The 14,187-nt window shown below is 42.7% G+C and overlaps 1 protein-coding gene across 3 annotated transcripts in view; it reads right to left on the bottom strand.

Annotated features, from left to right (window-relative positions):
* Nucleotides 1–14,187, bottom strand: part of KCTD20 (potassium channel tetramerization domain containing 20) — a 68,943-nt gene that overhangs the window by 16,833 nt on the left and 37,923 nt on the right. For 2 of the 3 annotated variants that reach the window (XM_020999441.2, XM_020999440.2), the window contains 2 exons: nucleotides 9,753–10,026; nucleotides 203–305 (listed from right to left, as the gene is read on the bottom strand). In XM_020999441.2, coding sequence (XP_020855100.1) covers nucleotides 203–305; nucleotides 9,753–10,026 — 377 coding nt within the window. Of the gene's footprint in view, nucleotides 1–202; nucleotides 306–1,322; nucleotides 1,685–9,752; nucleotides 10,027–14,187 lie in introns of those variants that run through there. The other variant, XM_020999442.2, reaches the window with a different exon arrangement.

The following is a 14,187-nucleotide window of genomic DNA, read 5'->3' on the forward strand; positions in this document are numbered from 1 at the left end:
CCTGGCTGTTTGATCAGGTCCCAGAACTTTGGGGAGAGGGGACACACATGCCAAAGGGACAGAAAGTGAGGACAAAAAAGCTGGACTCCAGCAGGTGAATCTTGAACTGGAACCCTACAGGATTATTGTATGCACTGAAGTGGAATGTCATTGTGGCAGACTCAGCAGTTTCTGAGAAGGAAGAGCAGGGTAGGCTCCTTACCAGCACTGTTCGAAACACAGTGGCACTGATCCCTTCGGCAATCTCAAACTCTCCTTTCTCATTGGGCCGGGTAAAGTTATACTCTCTTCCTGGACCAAACATCCTAAAAAGACAACAGTGTTAACTGTTAACTTCCCCAGTATCACAAAGGTGACCCCTTCTTTCCTTAGTCCGTTATCCTACTCCATCAACCCCCCGCCTGACACCAGAGGGTTCTGGGGCCAGTATTCCAGAGAACAAGGAAAAAGAAACTGACCAGGCACAGGAAGGCACTGGCCATGGGGGATGGTGACACTCCAAGGCCAATGGCTAATTGCTTCAGGAGCCTGGCTTATGGCGGGGAAGGGAGTGATAAATTGTCAAAGGGGATAAGGAATGAGTGTGCGTAGGGGCAGGCCCAGGCCATGGCATGCACACACAGGGTAGGACCTTGCAGAAATTCTTCAGGAGGTGAAGTTTACCTTGTCTGTCCTTGATTCTACAAAAACCTAGAGCCCCTGTGTAGCAACTTAGGCCCTGCTCTGTAGCAAGCCCTGCCGAGGCACTGTTCTCTGGTACCAATCTTTCCTTCCATGTCCATCAAAATTTACGTATCCCATGTCTTTTTTCGGGGGTCCTGCTCACTGCTTTTCTATTGAGGCACAGAACACAAGGCCTGAGGTCAGGAAGACTCATCTTCCTGGGTTCAAATCTGGCCTCAAACATTTACCAGTTGTGTGACCCTAGGCAAGTCATTTCATTCTGTTTGTCTCAGTTTCCTCATCAGTAAAATGAGCTGGAGAAGGAAATGGCAAACCACTCCAGTATCTCTGCCAAGAAAACCCCAAATAGAGTCAGGAACAGTCAGCTATGATTGACTAACCACCACCACTAATTCTAAGTCATTTGCTCTTTCCATTATATTACTGTTGTGTTAAAAGGAGAGAACCAGGGCCCCTTCTCCCTTGTCATGGACATCTTAGGGGTGATCTCCTGGAAGCTCCGCCACCAATTTGGGGTTTGAGAACCCCAAAGAGTGACTCTAACTGTGAGAATTTCAGACCAGGCAGTGCCAGGGCAGGTCAGCAGAAGACACACTTGGCGGGCAGGGGCCAGCAATTGCAAAAGCTGCATGGCTGACCTTGGACCAGCTGTGCTCTTGGTGTGATCTCAGAGAGGTCCAGGAACAGCAGGGAAGCCTGGACGCTCATTCACAACTTCCCTCCTGCCCCTGTCGCTTCCTCTTAGGTGTCTCCAGTCCTTCATTTCTATTATTTCCACGGTACTTCTAGGCACGGGCTGGGAAAGCTGGGCATCCAAACTGAAAGCATAGAGAAGACAGCCCGGTCCCATCTGTTCATTTCCCGTGATTCATGAATCACAGCCATCTCCCACCAATAATGGAGAAGGGAGTGGTGCGATCTAGTGGTTACAAGCTGTTAGCATTCGTGCCTGGGCAGGCTACATTTCAAAGGTCAGATAGACACATGATCCCCAAATCACATGCTTTCCAAGTCACTGTCCTGTGCACCAGGACTTCATTCCCGTCCATGTTTTCTAAGAAGGCTCTACTGGAAAGCTCGGGATGAGATCCAGCTGAGACACTCATCAGAATGGTCAATAACGCTAGATTGTCCCCACGGTGCTTTCAGCTTTTTTCAAGGGATTTGTTAGCTGGTCTGTGGTCTTCCTTCTCTGCTTATCCATGGCCAGAATCCTCCAGGACTCCAATATTTCTACTGACAGAGCCTCCTCTGACAAAGGGCCCCTACAATTTTCTGATCTCCTTAATTCTCAGCCCTACACAGGAATGATTCTATCTTGACATGTCTTAGAATTACGTAAAATATATACACACACATACACACATATGTAGTACGCATATATAAATGCATATACATGTATATGGGCATGTGTGTCTAAGGCTGAATTTGAACTCAGATCTTCTCAACTCTAGGTCTAGCATGCTATCCACTTAGCTGTCAATGAAATTTGCTGTTCAGTCATTCAGTAGTGTCTGACTCTTTGTGACCCCATTTGGGGTTTTCTTGGTAAAGATACTGGAGCAGTTTGCCATTTCCTTCTCCAGCTCATTTGACAAATGAGGAAACTGAGGCAAACAGGGTGAAGTGACTTGCCCAGGGTCACACAGCTAGTGAGTGTCTGAGGCTAGATTTGAACTCAGAGAGATGAGCCTTCCTGACTCCAGGCCTGGCGTTCTGTGCACCATGGCGCCCCTAGCTGCCTCAAATCCTCATGTACAGGGCTAATATATATGCCACTACAGCTCAAAAAATTTTCATTGGCTTCATATAACTTACCAAGTAAAATTGAGACACCTCTACCTAGAATTCAAGTCCTGCAACAACCTGATACCGCCCCGCCCTTTTCAGCCTTATCTCATATTACTCTTCTCATGCACTCTATAACACCCCCCCCCCCCAGTCTCCAAGTATGCACTGTGTGCTCATGGCTTTACGTAGGCTGTTTTCTCTATCTAGAATAACCCCCCTCTATCTCTCAGAGAGCTCTGGAATTCCTGTCCTAAACCCATACTCTCCTAACTGATAAGTGTGTGAGTGCAAACCCACACGGCCCCCTGTACCTTGACAGCCCCAGACATGTTTCTCATTCCAAACAGTCTTCTCCCTAGTATCTGCTTTATCAGCCTTTCCACCTGTTCCTCAAATCAATACTGCCCTTGCTACTGGAAATACAGTGCCAATCAACTCCTCTATAGTTCCTCTCAACATTTCCATAACTTCTCAAACCAAAACACCATTTCCTTCTATATATTATCTCCCTTTATTAGTGTTTAAGGGCAATGTCTGACTGAATCACTCACTCAATCATCCTGCCTCCCCCCACCCAAAGTAGCCAGCTTAACCAGATGAGGACACCTCTACTGAATCAACCAAGGGTACAGACAAGCTGTCTGTACTCTTCAAGAAGTCCCTGGAAGCCAATAAATGAAATGCTCCCCAAAAGGAGTCAGTCTTGCCCTATGTGTCTCCTATAAAACAAGACGACAACGCTCGGGACTGGGATATTCCAGTTTTTAGAAGCTTATAGAATAGGGTAGCTCTAGCTAGGCCACTGAGAAGGAATTGCCTTGAGAGGTAATGTGTTTCCATTTCTCCCCTTTCCCCCAACTAGAGGATGACCTTGCAACTTTCAAAAGGTCAAAGGATTTAGACTCATCATTGACCTAAGCAGTATCCCAGGAACACCAATGACGGATGGCAGTGTCTGCACTGCATTGGGAGCCAGGCTCAAACTAGACAGTCAAGAAAGGCAGCTTCAGAACTTTACAAGGAACCCAGCAGACAATCACCCTGCATCTAAGGGGAATACCTTGAGGACTCCAGCAAAGGGACCAGGAGCTGTGAGTTATGCCCTTCGCCACTTGTAGTCAAACTTGAACTTACTTTCCCTTGGTCTCTGTATGTACTTGTGGAAGAATGTCATAGACTTTGAAGGGGAATGTTTCATACTTATTTACTAAACTACCTTAGTTAATTAATGCCCCTTTCTAAAAATGAATTCTTCCCACTCTTTTAAATCCCAATTCAAATGCTAACTTCACCAATGAAGCTCTTCCTGACTGTCTGATGGGTAAAGACTTTCCTCAGACTTCTCCTAGGACTCTGTTAGACTATACTGCTCCCAGAAAACTTCAATAACTGGGAGCATATAGTCTAACAGAGTACATTCTATGACTTCAAGCTCAGTGCTCTGCACACAGAATGGGTCAGTTATAAATACCACATTCCACAGAGATGTTAGCTGCCTATAGGAAGATAACTCTCTTGATCACATAGGACATGAGCTCTGAGTAATAGATATATTTTTTTAATAATAAAGGTCTTCATGAACCCATTCCTACTCTTAAAATCACAGAATTCTAGAATTTTCAAGCTGGAAGTGTCCATAGGGTCTAATTCCTTCATTCACAGATGAGGAAACTTGAGTTAAGACAAGAGATAATGACTTTTTCCAAATTCACACTGCTAATAAGTGATAGAGCTAGAATAAGAAGCCCAACTGCTCTAATCTTGAGCCAATGTTCTTCCTACTATATAATCTAGTCTTTGTTTCAACAAAATGGCACGTACTGGTAAGTCAGTCATGAGTAAAATCTGTGGCCACAAATCAGAAAAGAAACCAACTGGCCCACAGAAGAATCGATCAATCACTTAATATTTCTTAAGTGACTCCTATATGCCAAACACTGTGCTAAGCACTGGGGATGCAAAAAGAGGCAAAAGTCATTCTCTGCCCTCAAAGAGTTTACAATCTAATGGGGGAGAAAACCCAGGACCATCATGTCCCCAACAAGAGGATTCTAACCCATCAAGTTAACCAACCATTTCACCAATGGACTTCATTCTCCCCTTCCTAGACTCACAGTGCTACTGGCAGGTGTCACATTCACAAGAGGATCTTACCATCAACACTCTGCCTAGTTTTTCTGTCTTGGTAGTGACGGGGTACGGGCCCGAGCAGAGACCTTTGCCCCTTACCCTAAAAGAATTTGGGTCTTATTTATTTGAGTGGGGAATGATGGGGTATAGGCTCTGGAAACCCCCACCTTGAACCCCTTAAATTTTCCCACTTGCTCAAGGAACCATCTAGCATTCTCCTGAGGCTATAATCCACCCCACTAGCCTTTCACTGTGGCTATGCCCAATCTCCCAATTCTGTTACCTCTGACCCACCCAGCCCTTCACTGTCTGTTACCTTCTCATCTTTGATACCATCTAGATCCCATTCTCCCTTGGCCATGTGGTCTAGGTCCCTGTTGTTCACCTGGTCTTCCGTTATTCTGGTCACCCCAGCTTACTGCCACTCCCATCCAGATCCTCCCTAGACCACTCCTCACAGTCACCCCAGACTACCTGGCCACTCCTAGATCTTTCCCATAGTCTTTCTGTATACAAGGTCTACCTTGTCTCCATTACGGTGCTCAGATTCTTAAAATCTAGCTAATAGTGCAGACTCACTGTGAATCTCACTCACCCCAATCAGGATTCTAATAAACCTTTGCTTTTGGCTTGGGTTGAATTCATTCGGACAGGACCCTTGTGTCGCTATTTTGGGGTCCCAGCACCCCAAAAACTCAATGGTAATACTTTCATTGGCTCATATGCTTAAAACAGTTGGAATGCATTGTGGTACGTACTGCACCAATGAAGAACACATTTTGGCCAAGATTGAGGGGGTCGGAGGCAAGAACTTGAACCTAAAAAAAAATTTTTATATTCTAGCCTTGTTCTGGTTCAAAAGTTTGAGGAAACATTTAAGTTTGCTCCATGTCCAAATTGGTTCATTTATTAAAACCAGAAAAATTAAATATATGGGTTCAGTTTACAAAAAAAATTTATCAATCACCTATTATGTTATCTGATAGAGGAGACACAAAGCTTAGATGAAACAGAGACACAATAATCGTTTAGCTACTAAAGTTAAGCCTTAATGGCATAACTGCATTAAGATTTGGGAGACATCCCATATGATAACATTAAAGAGACAACCCGTAGTTTTTAACATAATATAAACTTTTGGGACACTATGTATAATAATATTAATATAACATAAATGTGCTGTGATTGTACATGAAGATAAAACCCCCTCTCCACCAATGGGGAAACACACTTGCAGTTGTTTTTCTAGTCATGGAAATGATTCAAAACTGTGCCAGCCACGTCACCACTCAATTCTTGTGACCAAAGGCACCCGTTTATTTACAAGGCCACTGGCCAGAACTGGGATTATCACCTGTGGTTGCAACATGTTATAATGAAAAGTACACAGAATGTGAAGACCTCTGTTCTAATCCTGGCTCTGCTACGGATTAATTGTGTGGCTTCTGGCAAATCACTTCTCTCTGGATCTGTTTATTTATTTGTAAAATTAAAGCAATGAATTAGACAATCTCTAAATTTCCTTCTAGCACTAAACCTTATTTTTTTCAAAGTCTAGAAATTATATTTAATAATGAAACACATGAAAAAAAGTACTGAAGTCTCAAATGATTTTGAAAATGAAATGTTCCAACTCAGACCAGAATTCTCAAAAGTCCTTTTTGAGTTTAACATCATGAACCCAAATAACAGACCTGTTGCCTCAAAATAATTCAGATGTTTAGCACAAAATCTTTTAATGCTTTGTTATAGTTCTTAGCTTTTTTATGTCTTAGACCCCTTTTGCAGTTGAGAAAGCCTATGAACCCCTTCTGAGGATATTGTTTTTAAATGCATAAAATAAAATTCTCAGGATTACAAAGAAAACAATTATATTAAATATAGTTATCAAGATATTTTAAAAAGTTCACAGACCATAGGTCAAGACCCCTGCCCTAGACTAAGCCATGGTCTTCTAACCATCAAAGCTAACCAGACCCCAAATTATGACTATAACAGAAAACAGTTCTAAGAGAGAGACAGATAAGGCAGAAGTGGGGAAAAAAATTTTTAACCCTTTTTTTTTTCAGTTAGCCAAAGAATGCAGCAGAGAGGAAACTATCAATGAAAAAACAAAACAAAATATTTCTTCAAGAGGTAAGGTGGGAAAGTATATTTGGAAAAGAATGTGGTGTAAAAATGTAACATTTTTTAAAATTAAAAAAAAAGATGCAATGCAAGCAAACAGGGAAGGGGACAAGTTGGGAAATGTTCTTTAAAAGGAAAAATAGCCTGTGGGTTATTGACAAACATGACGTAATAAGGGAACTCTAAAAGAAGCCAACAAACAGGTGTAGAAACTCAATTTCACATAACTCAGCAGTAAAGATGAGTTTAGAAAATGCCAGGGGAGACCTACCACTGCTGAGAAGCAGTGGCCTGGCTGGACAAACTACTTCCTTAAAAAGCTGATCTTTTCTCTAGATTAAAATGTGATCATTTATTTGGAAATCACAGGGCCCTCTCAGAAGGTGAAATCTCATCTTTGTCACTTGATTCAGGTTGATGCATGTCAAACGACATTCTAGCAATTCCATAGGAAGCTTTCCTGGGTTTGTGTTGTATGTAGGACATTTCTTTCTCTCCCTCCCCGCTCCCCTCTTCCCCCCCAACCTCCATCTGTCTCTGACTCTTTGTCTCTGTCTCTCTCTCTCTCTCTCTCTCTCTCTCTCTCTCTCTCTGTCTCTGTCTCTGTCTCTCTCAAGCTGAACCAAGACAGTGCAAAGCTGCAGCCCACATTGCTTATTTTAGCACTTTTCCCATGCAGAGTTCATGAGTCTTTTTCTTGCACATCCTCCTTGCTGGACTGCACTGGTTTGCCACCTCCAACTGACAGGTAGTTCAAACTAAGGTCAGAAGCAACAAATCATGGGAGGCAGTGAGGGGGTGGGAAAAATTCTGGAGTTGTAGTCAAAGGATCTGGGTCTGAATCTTGACAATGCCACTAACTAACGGCTTGTGCGATCTCAGACAAATCCCTTAACCTCTCAATCTCTTTTCATTTGATACTATTTCACTTGGTGATTTCATCAATTCCCATGAATTCACTTACATCAGCAGCTATGCTGATAATTTCAAATCTATTTGCAGCCTTAACCTCTCTGCAAGCTTCCAATATAATGTGTTCCACCTGCCTATTGGACATCTCCAACTCGATGTTGCATGAAAACCTCATACTCAATGTCCCAAATTGAACTCATCTTCCCCCCTCCCCACTTTCCTCTTCCAGCCGACCCTTCTCTTTTCCTAACTTCCCTATTCCTAAGAAGGGCACCACCATCTTCCCGGCTCCCCAGGCTCACCACATTGGTGTCATCCTCAGCTCCTCACTATCCCTCACCCCCATATCCAACCTATTGCCAAGTTCTGTCAATGCCACCTAAGTAACATCTCTTGCATATACCTTCTCTCCTCTGACACTGCCACCACTCAGGCACCCTCATCACTCCATGCCTGGACAACTGCCACAATAAATAAATGCTGGTTGGTCTGCTTGCTTTCCTGCGGTCCAGCCTCCACTCACCTGTCAAAGTGATCTTCATAATGAGCAGCTCTGACCACGTCACCACCCTACTCAATAAACTCCAGTGGTTCCCTAGGATCAAATATAAAAAAGCCCTTCCTAACCTGCCCCATTCCTACCTTTGTAGTCTTCTTATGCCTTACTCTGTTCCACGTCTTCTGAGATCCAGCAACACTGGCCTCCTGCCTTTTCCCCAAACAAGACCTTCCAATTCCCCACTCTGGACATTTTCACTATCTTCTCCCCATATCTAGAAGACTCCCCTTCCTCGTCTCAGTTTTGTATCTTCCCTGGCTTCCTTCAGGTCTTAGCAAAAATCCCACCTTCTGCAAGAAGACTTTCCCAGTCTTCTTTGATGACGGTGCCTTCCCCCTGAGAATATCTCCAACTTAACTTGTTATAAATCTTATTTGTACAGTTGTTTGTCTGTGGTCTCTCCACCTTAGATTGTGAGCTCCCTGAAGGCAGAAACTGTTTTGGCCTTTCTTAGTATCACCAGTGCTTGGTACATCTGGCACATATAAGAGCTTAGTAAATCACTGCTGACTTGACTTCGCAGAAGCACGACATTTGTTTCACTCTCCCTTCAAACAGCATGAAGCCACACGCCACGTTGGTTATTCCAGCACCTTTCCCACAGAGCTCAGGGATGACCTCTCCCTTACACATCCTCCTAGGAATAGCACTGTACCACAGACAAGTGTGCCAACTTGCAGGTGGCTGAAACTGAGGCCAGAAGCAACTAAACACGGGAAGCAGCGAGCAGTAATAGGAGAAGTCCTGGAACTATAAAGGATCTGGGTTTGAATCTTGGCATTGTCCTTAACTACCTATGTGATCTTGGATAAATCATTTAACTTAACCTTACATAACTTAACCTCGCTAGGCTCCCGTTTCTTCATCTGTAAAGCAAAGGGGTCAGACTAAATGATCGCTAAGATCCCTTTCTGCACTAAGTCTATGACCCTACGATGATCAGATCTCCTATCAAAGATGAAACTGGAGGGGATTAGAGAATAAACCTCAGTGTTCCAGGACTATGTTCTGCCACTATCACTGTATTTTGTTTTTCTTTTAGGGAATTTATTCAGTGACACAGGTTTTGTGTATGGACACAAAAACCCCTATGCTTATATACGTACAGCTCTGTCTGTCCTCTGTCATGGAGGGGTTTGGAGGAGAGCTCAAGCAAGTCACTGCTTTCACTCCGTCATCTTGGCCCCACCCCCCTGTCCTCTGTTATGGAGAGATAAATAATCTTTCAAAAAGACTTGTGTAGCTATTTCTATGGGCAGATTAAATAATAGGTTTGACCAGAGGTATGCTAGTAAATGTTTAACAACCAGGTGCACCAACATACCTTTAAGTTTAATCTGCATTATTAACATTTTCTCCATTACTTTCTTAAGTCTAGACAATAATACAATAAATCAAGCCTTGATTTGTATTGTTTGTGGATTTATGAGGGGTAAATGCTCACTGAATTTAACAATTGGTTCTGGTTTGATCTGGCTTCAGCATAATTCTGGGCATAACCATTCTTCCCATTCTAAAGAACAGAGTGAACTTGTGGGGAACCTGTTACCTTCCCAACATGGTGTCCGGATGAGCAGTGAATATCTGTGGATTGACCACAAAACGAGTGCCGTCTACAAGGAGCGTCACCTTCTCTGGAGCATGGGGGTATGATGTACAGCTGAAGCCCAAACTGCTGTTTCCAAATCGTTCTGGGCCAGTAAAGGGCTCATGGCTCCTCTTATTTCCAGTCTGAAAGCAAGTGCCTTTGATGTCTTCAGGAAGGGGTGGGACATTGGAGAACTGATGATTGGCTGGCTGAGATGTGTAATCGAGTAACAGATCTACAAACAAACCAAAAACAAACATTAAGAGCAAAAGTCTAAAGAAGAAGAATCTTGTTCTAGGAATCAGACAGTAAGATGTGGCCGGAAGTGGTGGTGCTCTAGGGGAGGTTGAGGCGGGTGGATCACTTAAGCTCCAGAGTTCTGAACTGCAAGAGGGCCAAAGCCCAGCATTTGTCCACACTCAGTCTGGCACTAATACGGGGAGTCCCCTCGGGGAAGAGAATCACCAAAGTGCCTAAGGAGGGACAAAATGGTGGCCCAGGTTGGAAACCTTATCGCATCTAGCCGTGGTAAGGTAGGGCCTGTGACTGGCTGTTGCTCATCCAAGCTGGGTGAGAGAGGGAGACCCGGTCTCAAAAAACCAAAACAAAATAAGACAACAACAACAAAAACCAGGAAAGTTTTCAGGCGCTCTACAAAGGAAATATTCTTGGTACAGAGCAAATTTAAAAAAAAAATAGAAGAAAATACAATCTATTGGCTTCTCTGATCCCTAGAACAGGACCTATAGATTAGAATGCTTTTCAGGTTTAGGCAGGAGGCAGAGCAGTGCAGGCACTATCACCCCAACTTTCTACACAGGAGCAAAATTTCTTTTGGGCAGTAAGAAGCTATACCCACTGTACACTATTCTCTAAGCAGGATAATGACACTACCCTCAAATCACTTTTCCTTCCATTTTTTAAAATAATATTTTATTTTTCTCCAGTTCCATGTACAATTTTTAACATGCATTTTTTAAAAATTTTGATTTCCACATTTTCTCTCTCCCTTCCTTACCTCCCCCCTCCCTGAGTAAGCAACTGGTATATTTCCTTTCCATTTTTAAAAAAAGAAATGGTCAGGAAAAAATGCTAAAAATAAAAATTGTCCATGTCATTACCAGCCACATACAAGTATTTTCTCCTGAGTCTGAGCTTAACTTTTCTACCAATCCTGAATTTTGATGTCTGTAAAACGTAAATTATAATTATACTACTTACTCTGGAGAGTTGTTGTGAGGAAAACAGTATATATTTGACTTAACAAAATATTCTAGGCATATAAAATATGATATGATAATATGCTTTAAGTTAATATAATAATCTAAATGTGCAAGATAGGATATAACAGAAATGTAACACACTTTTGAATTAATATAATAACCTAAGTAGGTAAGATATAATATGATATTATATGAAAATATGATATAATATGACATAATACACACTTTTGAATTAATATAATAACCTAAGTTATAATATATAATATAATATAATATGATAATATAATATGATAACCTAAGATATAATATGATATTATGTGAAAATATGATATAATATGATATAATACAATATAATATAATGTATCTATGGATAAATGACATGATATATGAAATGATATAACATAACAGGATATGATAATGTATAATAAAACAGTGTAATATAATGCATATAATATACACATTATAATATATTATATTATAATAGTATAATCGTTATAAGGTAGAGAGACCATATGCAAACATTATAATATAATAATATATTTATATAATGTGATAATACATATGACAGGATATGATCTTTAGCATGATATAATACAACTAGATATGACATCATATAACATATAACATAATATAAATATTGCAAACAAGAAACATCTGGGATCCTGAATACCACCTCAAGCTCACAGATTTAGAGTTGTAGTCATTTAGTCTAATACTGAATTTTACAATTGGGAAAACTGAGACCCAGAGAGGTTAAGGACTTGTCCAGGGTCACACAGGTAGTAAGGGTCAGAGGTAAGATTTGAACCCAGGTCCTCTAACTCCAAACCCAATTCTCTTTTAAGGGAACCATGTGGTTACTGGTGAACAGACTCCATCTTAAGGAGCATGATCTGGTGGAAAGAACATCTGACCAGGAGTAAGAGGGCTCGGTTCTAGTCTCAGGTCCATCACTAAGTAGCTCTATTATGTAACTTCTCTGTACCTCCATTTCCTCATCTGTAGAAGAGGACAACAATGCCTCTTATACTTTACCCATCTCATGGGGTTGTTGTAAGGATCAAACATGCCTAAAGGCTTTGAAAAACTATCAATGCCATACAAGCGGAAGATAGGCCTACGAATGACTAGCCTAGCCCATGAAAAGCTGATTTACAAACACAGGGGAAGAAATTAGGGGTTGTCACAGAGAAGCAAGGGTGGGGCTGTGGGAGCGCAACCAGAGAGGCCATTCACACAGGCTGCATCAGAGCAAGGGGTTCATCAGTGGAGGAGCAGAAAGCCAAGAACATGGCGGCCACTAAGGAAAATTCAGAGTTTAAAACCAGGCCACTGAGAGCCAAGGAATGACAGCGAGCGGGAGTCAGTCACACTGGGAATGAAGCCACTATAAATCAAGATTGCCAGGGGTGTATTTGCGTGTCCAGGCATGCTGGCAGTTTTGATGTGTAAGCACTGTCCCATCTGCCAGCACTCTTGCTAAGCCCTTAAACTTATGCTAGTAGAACAGCCAGGACATGACGCCCTCTTTCAAAGGGCCTCCACGAGGCATGGGGTCAGGAATGCAAAGGTTCTCAGAAAGTTTCCCAATTGGTTCATCTGGCCCAAAACTTTGTCAGCCACACATGGGAGTTAAGTCTTTCCTCGACCACAAATTCCTCTTGGCCATCAATCACCAGTGAAGGAAGTGGTGGGGTTTTAGGGTATGTGTGTGAAGAAGAGGGTCTCCGCAGGCTTTCTCAAGCAATCATCAGTGGGAAGAACCTATATGGCACTGGGGTGCTTTAGCAAAAGGCCACGAGACTCACTATTTACAGTGCTGGCAGGACCAGACAGTCTGCTTCCTGAGCCTCTGGGAGGGTTTGCTGTTTTGGGTAGAGAACCAAACCAGATCTTCAACCTTCGAGGATGACTGGGGTCTGGTTTCGGTCAGCAGTACAAATAAATACATGTGGCCTTGATGCACCCCATAGTGTGAAGCAAGTCTGTTTGGAACAGCTTCCAACCCTTCTAGGTAGTGGTAGAGTGCCAGGAGAGTTGAACTAAATTGTGAAGGATGAGAAGAAGCGAGGGCAGAATCTGTGTTTTGGTGGGGAAAAGTATAATTTGATTTTGAGTATGAATGGAATTCTTAAAATGAAATTCAGGAGAAGTGAGTAAGGTGGACCAGTTGTCCTGGTTCCTCCATCACACTGTGAGGTCCTTGAGAACAAGGACTGTTTTTGCCTCTCTTTGTATCCCCACTGCTTAGCACGATACCTGGCACATAGCAGGTACTTAATAAGTGCTAACTGACTGACTAGTAGTAATTCCTGAAGTTAGAGAAGGTACTGCCCCAACATCTGGGTGGTTCTATCTGGCTGTCTGGGTGTAGAATGTGGTAAACAGTGACTTCAGTATGCAACACAGAGACGAGGGCTGACGAAAACAGAAGATGAAATGAGTTTCTCAGTCAGGTGTAAGTCAAATTTAGTCTAGCATTGAAAGGAAGGCATTTTGACTCTGGGAGAAACTCCAAAGCTGTAATGAAGTCCAAGATGATCTATGGAAGGAGACAGGTCTTCACCAAGGACAGACAAGGGATCTGGGCTAGGACATCCCGATACTATTACCTCCGGTAGGGCAGCCACAAAGTTTTCAACATGTTACAATTGCCTTATTGTTTGTCCTTTGTCCTCAAAGAGGACCATGACATCAAGAAGGTGATGTCATGACTTACAAGTGAATTGGATTTAAGTGAGGGAGGGCTGTGCAAAGTCACCAGCCTCACTCTCTCCTCTGGAACCATCTGGGTCTAATGGCAAGATACAGATCAGGAGTACTGAAGACGGTCCTGGATGGAATAGGAGACCTTGGCCATTTTAAGCTAAGGTCTTTCCCAGGTCTCAGCCTATGCAGTGATTAAGATGAAGTAAAAAGGAGGCAAAGAATGGCCTCAATGACCTATGGGGGGGGGAGAATCAATCTGGGAGGGGAAGACCCTCAGGGTTTCTGGCCAAAACAGAAACAATGGCTATTTACACTCACTCTGAGCCAGCAGAAGCCAAAGGATGACCCAGTGAGGCTTGGGCTCGGACCTACTGTTGGTCAATCAATGAGAGCCAGAGTGATTTGGGTTTAAGGCATGGTCCATAAAAAAGAAATCTAGCCTGGAAATGAGGCAAATGGATCCC

The sequence above is a fragment of the Phascolarctos cinereus genome, unplaced genomic scaffold (genome assembly GCF_003287225.1).
Source record: "Phascolarctos cinereus isolate Bilbo 61053 unplaced genomic scaffold, phaCin_HiC Scaffold_5;HRSCAF=322, whole genome shotgun sequence".
In the NCBI taxonomy this organism is placed as follows: Eukaryota; Metazoa; Chordata; class Mammalia; order Diprotodontia; family Phascolarctidae; genus Phascolarctos; species Phascolarctos cinereus.